Source organism: Ovis aries, chromosome 22 (assembly GCF_016772045.2).
Source record: "Ovis aries strain OAR_USU_Benz2616 breed Rambouillet chromosome 22, ARS-UI_Ramb_v3.0, whole genome shotgun sequence".
Classification (NCBI taxonomy): domain Eukaryota; kingdom Metazoa; phylum Chordata; class Mammalia; order Artiodactyla; family Bovidae; genus Ovis; species Ovis aries.
This window is the reverse complement of record NC_056075.1, coordinates 43,869,973-43,878,804: the sequence shown is the minus strand read 5'-3', so window position 1 is coordinate 43,878,804 and position 8,832 is coordinate 43,869,973. Positions and strand designations below refer to the sequence as shown.

Here is an 8,832-nt window from a genome sequence, read left to right as displayed (position 1 = left end):
GCCCTTTGGCATGCTGGGAAATGAAGTCTTCGACAGGTGAGGCCAAGGCGCCCGAGAGCCCCGGGAGCAAGGGGCGAGAGGTGCAAGGTTTGCCGGCTTCATCACCGATTCCAGCATTGCATCCTCCGCGTGCAGTCTCGCGCTCTGCGCATCCCAGACACGGCGCCTTCTGTTACAGGTCTTGGTCGTTCCCCAAACAGATTTTTCTCTTTGCACGCGAAAGTTTTTAGCATTAAAAGCCAGCATTTGCCCTGCTCAAGGATAAAGGAGGGAGTTGATTTAGGCACTTGTTCGGTTTGAGTTTGATGCAGAAGTAACATGATGTGACTTCAGTTTCCACCCCTCTGGCTGCAATGTCCAGGACATAGTGGCTCGGGAAGGGCGCCGTCACAGTAGTCCAGACGCTGGGTGCCAGTGGTTTGGGGGTGGTTAGAAGTGAGATGCTGGTGGCAGTGGAGGTGTTAAGAAGCAATTGGGTTCTGGGTACGAAAGAAGACAAATGTAATGAAAAATCCATGGGAAGAAGATAAAATCAGCATAAATAATAAATAACAGTGAAAATGAACTACAACTAACCTCAGGGAAGGAACTAAACTTTCTAATCATTCTTCTTCAATTTGTTCAGTCTTGCGGGTTCAAAACCGAGATTGTAATCTCTCACAGAGCTCCTCCCAGCACTCTTCTTCCAAACTCAGCAAACTGAACTGTTTTCTGACAGTTGCACAGGCCAACAACCTTGGAACATTCTTGATGCTCCCCTTTGATCAGTCAGCACAGTTTTCAAAAACATATCGAGAATCCTACAACTTGCCACCAGCATACCCATCACAGTGGTCCAAGCTATCCCAGATCACTGTAACAGCCTCTGACTCAAAGGGTCTGAACTGGAGGCAGTTTTGCTCCATGGGATAGCAGGCAAAAATGAGACAGTTTTGGATTTTACAACAGATGGGGGCGGTGGGGGGGAGGGAGCCGGGGGTGCCACCTGCATTTAGTGGTGAGAGGTCAAGGAGGCCACTCAATATCCTACAACGCATAGGACAGACCCTCACAACAATTATCCCACCCGAATGTCCACTGTATGAGGATGAAAAAGGCAGCGTGCTCCCACTTCTGCCTTTAACCCTTTCCTGGCCAAGTCTGTTTTCAGTGTATCAGCCAAGACTGTCACACCAAAACTTAAATCTTGTTGCTTCTTGGTTAAATCCCAAACCTTACGATGATCTGGCTCCTTCATTTCTTGCCGCTGTCCCCTTTGTTCACTCTGCTACAGCTACACTAGACTTATTTCTGCTTCCTGGATAACCCTGTCTCATTCTGCCTCGGGGGCTTGGCCCTCACTGTTCTGTTCACCTGGAATGCTCTTCTCCCAGAAAGCTGCAAGTTTACTCCATACTCTCTGCTCTAGATGTGGTGATGTGTGACCCACACATCCCCTTGTAAGACTGATTGAATTATTCTTCCAGGTGCTGACAGCCCTTTCTTGGATTTATCCTTCTTGGAATTCTCATCGTCCAAGGTCAATCCTCTTTTTCTGGGCAAAAAAGCATTCGAGATCTGGTCAGTGTATCCACAGATGAATAAAGGCCCACATCCTTCAATCCAACCTGAAAATTCCAAAGGATCATCCCAGCTTCACAGTGTCCTGTCAGGGGAGAGGGTGTTAGCTGAGGCTCCGTTGTGATGGTACCCCAGCCTGGCTACTTCCTCTGTCCAACCCTGCCTGATTCTCTCTCTTCCCCAATAGGTGGTGATCTTGAGAGCAGTTCCTAATAAATTTCTTCCATGTTCATCTCTGTCTTACAGTCTGCTTCCTTGGAGACACAGCCTGTGGCAAACTCTTTTAGCTTTTCACTCAGTGCTACCCTCTCAGAGAATCCATCCCTTCTGACCCAAACCAAGATCACCTAGAATCTGGCAGTTGTTTTGCCAGTTGGGGAGCATTTGAGAACTCCTGAAAGCACAGTTTCAGAGAAGCTGTAGGTAAGCAGGGTTCCAGCTGCAAGGACTGGCAGAGTCAGAGGGACGTAGGCAACCCAAAGTATACTCAGGGCCTCCCTCCTGTCTTGTGTAACTAGCACCTGGCAGGAGGGACTGTGTTCCTTGGCACATTCCAGTTTCTCCCTGGTGATGGGCAGCTCTGCTCTGATCCAGCTTCTCCATCCCCCCACCAAGAACGTTGTCCTGGGAGATCAGAGGTGGTGCCCCACTCAGGACTAAACACGCAGAGTAATCCTGGAGCCAGAGAAGGAACTCTGAATAAATCATGTTTTTTTCCAGGGCTCCATACCAACAACTGTTTATAGCATCCATCACACAGAGCAATCTTAAGTGTTGGCAAGACATCAGATTGAAGAGAGCCTTATCTTTCATGGGCGCTTCTTAATTAGAACCTAAAACCTTTTAAGACCCACTCAATCACATTCAAGCTCACTCTCTCCAGCACTGAGCATCAAGTCTAGAAAAGATCAAAACAACCATTCACTCAGGGCAGCCCTAATTGACTGTGGCATCTGGTAGTTTTATTACTCTGTAATAAGGTTACTTATGCACTTTCTTGAGTTCTTTAATCACTATACACATAGATCCCATCTGTTTTTTTTTTACCGTATTCTACCACCAGCACTTGCCTGAAGATCTTGGAACGTCTTGCGTCACAGGACATGCACATGTGGTCCTAACTGGGATTTCTGTGAGCTGGAAAGGCAACTATTGATGCCGCTCACCTCCAGGGACTTGTTAACGGGCTTCTGTCTGCCAGGTCAACAGAAACGTGGCCTAGGAAACAGGCGTTTTCCTTGGAAGGCAGCCTTGCTAGGCGCCTTTGGGATTCTTGCCAAGGATATAGGACCAGCAGTATTTCATGGCTACTACAGGTGTGCCTCCAGACCTTTGACCCACAGGATCTCTGGCATTATGCTGCAAAATCCCAGCGTCGGTCCCACCAGGAGGTGGCTGAATCTCAGATTCACTGGTTGGGAGCAGTCTCTCCCCAGTGAGGTGCTCCTGCGGAAGCGGAAGCACACAGAGGTTAGGGGTCTTGGAAAGGGCCAGGTGCCTGGTTAGCGGCTGCGCGGCATCCTGAACTTCACTTAGAGCTTTCTTCTCACTTAGCTCTCCTGATACCCGTGGTTGGCCTACTTGGGCGGGCGGGAAGGGGTGGGGGTGGGGGACCCTAGGGCATTCATTTCACCTGGCATAGTCCTTCCTCCACCAGTCAGAAGAGGCCAGAATGCTAATTTTCAAGGCAGGGTGCCAGCCACAAATGGAATTAGCCTTGGGCAGGAAAGCCAAATACTGCGATGGTCCGTCCCACCCATTTCTCAGATCTGCCCACGACGTGGAGAGATGAGGTGATCTGTACACGTGGGTCGCTGAATGGTGTCAGCTTAGTTATCTGGTGTGGCTTCCCCACCGCCGGACTTTTTCCAAAATGCAATGGCTTGAATAGTCTCTCACAAACAGCCGTCCCTATACCTAAGGTGCGCAAACGCTGGGCACCCCGAAGCAGTGGGTGCGTCTGACGCTGGCTGGAGAGAGGGGGGACAGAGGCGAGGCCTAGCCCCCGTGCAGTCTTGGGTTAGGGTCCGAGGCGGCGCCGGGAGGAGAGCAAGACAGCCGACCCCGCGGGGGCCCGGAGCAGTAGAGAGGGTGGCCTCCCGCCTCCTAGAGGCGCCAGCCCGCTCGTCCGCTCTGCCCGCTCCGCGTCTCTATGGCGGCCCCAACGGCCGTCCGGGGCGCCGAGCGCGATGAACGAGGGCGCGGACGACGGCGGCGGCGCCGGAGGCGCGGCGCGGTCCCCAGGGTGCGGCCCCGAAGGGGATGGGTTTGTCCCGTCTGCGCTGGGAACCCGAGAGCAGTGAGTGTGGCGCGGGGCAGGGGAGGGTGAGCGTGGCTGTCTGGCCCGGGCTCCGGGAGGCGGGACGGAGGCATGGAACCCTGACGTGGTGATGGTGGTGGTGGGGGTCCCGGAAGATGGGGAGAGCCTGAGGAGGGCGGGATCGGTGGAAGCCGCAAGGGCCACGTTGGAAGAGAGTCAGGGGGACCTTAGGGACGGACTCCGGAGGGCCGCATGTTGAACAGGCCTTTCAAAGACTTTGACGTCTAAGGGGCCCGTGGGGTGCGGGGCGGGCCTTAGAGGTCCTGGGTGGGCGGTTTTAGGGAGTCTTAAGCTTTTGGGGGTAGGCTTGAGGAGAGGGTGGTGGTGGAGAAGACTGTTGAGAGCCCATTGGACTGCAAGGAGATCCAACCAGTACATCCTGAAGGAGATCAGTCCTGGGTGTTCATTGGAAAGGCTGATGCTGAAGCTGAAACTCCATTACTTTGGCCACCTGATGAGAATAACTGACTCACTGGAAAAGACCCTGATGCTGGGAAAGATTGAAGGCGGGAGGAGAAGGGGACGACAGAGGATGAGATGGTTGGATGGCATCACCGACTGGATGGACATGAGTTTGAGCCACCCCCGGGAATTGGTGATGGACAGGGAGGCCTGGCCTGCTGAGGTTCATGGGGTTGCAAAGAGTCGGACACGACTGAGCGACTGAACTGAACTGAGAAAAGGGAAAGAGCGTGGGTCTGACAAGTAGGGCTGGTGGGCAAGGGCAGGAGGCCGGGCGACAATTGCCTGGCTTAGGGACCTGAGAAGGTTCAGTGGAAGAGGGCAGGGACTTGGAAACTAGGAGGGGTGGGAGTCGGGGATGGTCTAAGGAGGGAGCGAGGAGACACTGGGCATCTTGGGGTAGGAGAAAGCGATCTGACCTAAGCAGACGCTCAGGAACCATTTAGTGGGTTAGTAGATGAATGAATGAGTGACTGTGGGGAAAGGTAAGGATGAGAGGTAACTGGGAGGTAGACCAGGGATTCTAGAGACAGGAGGTAGGAAGAGGCGGCCAACGATGGGGGAGGCGTCCTTAAAAGGACTAAGAGTAAGTTTTAAACTTGAAGCTAACTTTTAAGCGGAGCTTATCTTCAATGAATTCCATTGTGAGTAATCACCTCACTGGTAGAAAATACTCCCATCTCTACATTTGAGACTGAAATGTACTGTAATGACACTGCCTGTACAGTTTTGGACTTGTGTTTGGAACTTAGGGATCCTTGGATGGATACTCCTTTGTATTTTTTAAGCTAAAACATACACCATTTTTATTGTTAGGCATTGTTGTGAGTGCTTTGCATGTATACATTTACTCTCATTCTTTTAACAAGAGGATATTAAGAGATTGAGCTATGTGTACTTATCAACACTAATAATGTTTTAAATTTCTGTCATAACTATCCCGGTAATGTATGAGAAATATACATTGAATTCATAATACAGTTTAATTCAATAATTTGGTTTGCATTTGATTATTTATATAGTTGGGATGCTGTCTATAAGAGAGAACTGCAAACTTTCCAAGAATACGGAGATACAGGAGAAATCTGGTGAGTTAGAGAAAACAGTGGGATTATGATCCAGAAGGTTATGTAGGTGTGTGTGTGTGTATCTTTTAAGTGCTTATCCCAGAGAAAGTAAAAATCTTGGGAACCTTGGACTGAGTCTGGCTTAAATGGGTAGATTTAAAGAATCACACTCTTTTCTTTTTTAATGGCCTAGGTATAAATTTGATGACAGTCTTAGGAAATAACCCTGATTCTGTAATTGTCTGTTTTCAATAAGCAATGCAGTTTTGAGCCAGCAACATGTACAAATGTTAATGCTGATGTAGAGAAATGTTGATAAGTAACATATCAACCTTATCCATTCTGTTCTATTCTTGGGGGTGTTTCCTCCTTAATAATAGAGATGAAGACTAAGTTTACAGATAGTATTTCTTACTTTCAAAAAAACCCTTAATTGAGCGTATTGAATAAGCTGTGTAGGTGGGGTATAGCTGTAACCTTTGTTCTCTAGCCCTTGGTAGTTTGACTGGCTGATTCTCTGTTTCTAATAGGTTTGGAGAAGAGAGTATGACTCGACTAATAAGGTGGATGCAGAAACACAAGATTCCATTGGATGCTTCAGTGCTTGATATTGGAACCGGAAATGGTGTTTTCCTGGTTGAACTTGTTGGTACTATTAATATTCATGTGTTAGAGCCAAATTTAAAAATGAAATTAGGAAAAAAAACCTTGCAGTTAGGGATGCTCTAATCTAACAGTCTAATCCAGCAGTCTAAAGTAGTAAAGCTGTCATGCCACTTAGTTTGAGAGTCACATAGCATGAAAGGAGACTGTATGGGTTGTGAGAAAGCACTAAATGAGAAAAACAGGGGATCTGAGTTCTAGTCTTGATCCTTCTTGCTATAGTCTTGACCTTGAACAAGCTCTTTTTTCTTTTCTCAGCTTTAGTTCTTTCTTAAAGATTTTACCTAGGTGATCTCTATGGGTTTCTTCTAGCTCAAAACTCTGGAAATCTGTATGTATTGCAATATAAAAGGAAGATGATTTTTTGCACTTCCAGTAGAACATATCCCTCTTCTCAGGTGAGCACATGGTTTGAAGGGTGTTTTGCATATGGTTTGCAAAGAGCATTTTGTCCATGGAACTAAGTTTTGGTGCAGGGTCTGCTCCTAGCTAAACTGTCACTGTTATATGCCTGTAGTGCCAAGTGCTATGGACGAAGTGTAAGACAGGCTTCATCTTTGATAGTTTTACTGTTTTAGTTTGTAAGGATATATACATAACAGTCAGATGTATTAAGTGACTGCTACCTGCCAAGCCTTGTGCTGGGCACTGGAAATATGAAAATTTAGACCTTGGTGCTTGAGTTATTCACAGTACAGTATAGACTGACATAGACATAAATAACTGATGCTATAGCTTGATCTGTACAATAATATATATGCTGAGTGTAGGGAAGGGAGTGATTCAAGGGAGTGATTTGGGGAAGAGGGAAGAGAAAGGGTCTTAGAGGAGCTAATATCCGAGATTGGTGGAAATTGTGTTGAGTGTGAGTAGAGTATAAAGAGGGCGAGAATTTTAAGAAGTGGAAACAGTATTTAAAGGTATGAAGGTTTGAAACAGCATAACATGTTCTGGCCCTCTAAATTTGGTAAATTAGATAATAAAGTGTGTTGTGGGATAGACAGAACAGAGGATTAGATTAAAAGTAGGAGCCATATCATATGCCATGCATAAGAGCTTAGATTTTGCTTTTAGGCTATAGGGAGCCATTCAGATGTTTGAAGCCATGAAATGATTAGAAAAAAAATTGTAGTAATGTTTTTTGAAATGTTTGGGTGTCACATATGTACGTTAAAGTGTGCAAACCAAACGAGTATGACTCAGTGCATTATCACAGTGAACAGACCTATCACTCTAATCAAGATGTAGGATATTACAGACCCTAGAAACCCCCCCTGAATTCCCTACTGATCCTCTCAGAGTTATTCCTCCTTCCTCTCTAAAGGTTATCACAGGGGTTTTAACATCATAGATTAATTTGCCTGTTTTGGATATATAAATGCAAGCCTCCAGTGTGTTCTTTCCAGGGTCTTTTGCTCAGCATTCTGTGAGAGTCACTCAGCTTGTTGCTCGTAGCAGTTGATTCATTTTTGCTGCTGTATGTGATTCTTTGTACGATTATATCACAGTGTTACTTATTCATTCTATTGTTTACCTGTAGATTCTTTTGGATTTTAGTAGCTTACATGTAGAGGCTAATGATTTATCCTTTGAGACTGATAGTTTAACTATGGGTTCTTTTACAGACTGAAAGACTAACACATACACACATAGAATTATGCAAACTGTAAATAATGGTAGTTTTAATCTTTCCTTTCCAATCCTTTGTAATTTGCACCCCCCCCCCACCCACCTTGTTACACTGTTGGGATCTTTGGGAGAATGTTAAAAATTAGTGGTGACAGAAGACACCCTTGTCTTTTTTTGCCCTTTTCAGAGAAAACATTTGGTGTTTCACTGTTAGGTATGATGTATCTTATAAGCTAGTTTTGTAGATAACTCTGTTATCAGACCAAAGTTTCCTCCTATTTCTCCTTTGCTAAGTATGTGTGTGTGTTGTTATTGATTAAATGTTTTTCCTGTATCTATTGAGATAATCATGTGAATTTTTTCCTGTATTCTGTTCATGTTAAATGCGTTTCGAGAATAAACCCAACTGATATATAATAGATCAGTTTGAGAAGGATTTACATCTTTATAATGTTGAGTCTCTGAATCCGTGGACATGATGAATTCGTCCATTTATTTAGTTCTTAATTTTCTCTCAGTAGTACTTTGTTGTTTTTTCTGTAGAGATCTTATATATTTTTCTTTGACTGACTCCTAGTTTTTTTGTTGTTGTAATTGCTATTGTTATGCTTTTAAAATTTCATTTTCTAATAGTTTATTGCTATTATGTATAAGTACAAGAGATTTTTATATTGATCTTGTATCCAGTGATTCACAAACTATTCATTCTAATAGTTTATTGATTCTTTTTTAAAATTAAAAAAATTTAAACTTTTTATTTTATATTGGAGTAAAGTTTCAGGTGTACAGCAAAGTGATTCAGTTATACATATACATGTATGTATTCTTTTTCAAATTCTTTTCGCATTTAGCCTGTTACATATTGAGTAGAGTTCCCATAGGGATACAGTAGGTCCTATAGATTCTTGTGGATTTTCTATAAAGACTGTAATGTCATGTGTAAATAATAGTGGTATTTCTTCTGTTCCATTCTTAATATTTTATTTATTAAAATGCTGTGTACTCTTCAGGTCAGTGTTGAATAGAAATTATGAAGGCAGATGGCCCTCTAACACTGCCTGTTGTAAGAGGAAAGCTTCTAATATTCCACTGTTAAATATGATATTAGCACTAGGCCTTTCTAGATATTCA

At 45.0% G+C, this 8,832-nt stretch overlaps 1 protein-coding gene and 1 long non-coding RNA gene across 8 annotated transcripts in view; both read left to right on the top strand.

Annotated features, from left to right (window-relative positions):
* Nucleotides 1-15: 15 nt before the first annotated feature.
* On the top strand, nt 16-1,792 carry LOC121817660 (uncharacterized). The gene is made up of 2 exons (XR_006057713.2): nt 16-178; nt 1,467-1,792. It is a non-coding gene; the product is annotated as an uncharacterized LOC121817660 (long non-coding RNA).
* Nucleotides 1,793-3,712: 1,920 nt separating this feature from the next.
* The window catches only part of EEF1AKMT2 (EEF1A lysine methyltransferase 2), a 40,263-nt gene continuing 35,143 nt past the window's right edge, over nt 3,713-8,832 (top strand). For 4 of the 7 annotated variants that reach the window (XR_003586554.2, XR_001023818.5, XR_001023819.5 and 1 more), the window contains exons 1-4: nt 3,713-3,859; nt 5,365-5,430; nt 5,940-6,058; nt 6,385-6,470. Coding sequence is in view for 2 of the 7 variants with exons in the window: in XM_012103107.5 (XP_011958497.2) it covers nt 3,750-3,859; nt 5,365-5,430; nt 5,940-6,058; nt 6,385-6,470 (381 nt within the window). In the remaining 5 variants the exon portion in view is untranslated. The remainder of the gene's footprint in view (nt 3,860-5,364; nt 5,431-5,939; nt 6,059-6,384; nt 6,471-8,832) is intronic. The other 3 variants (XR_003586555.2, XR_009598059.1, XM_015103491.4) reach the window with 1 other exon arrangement.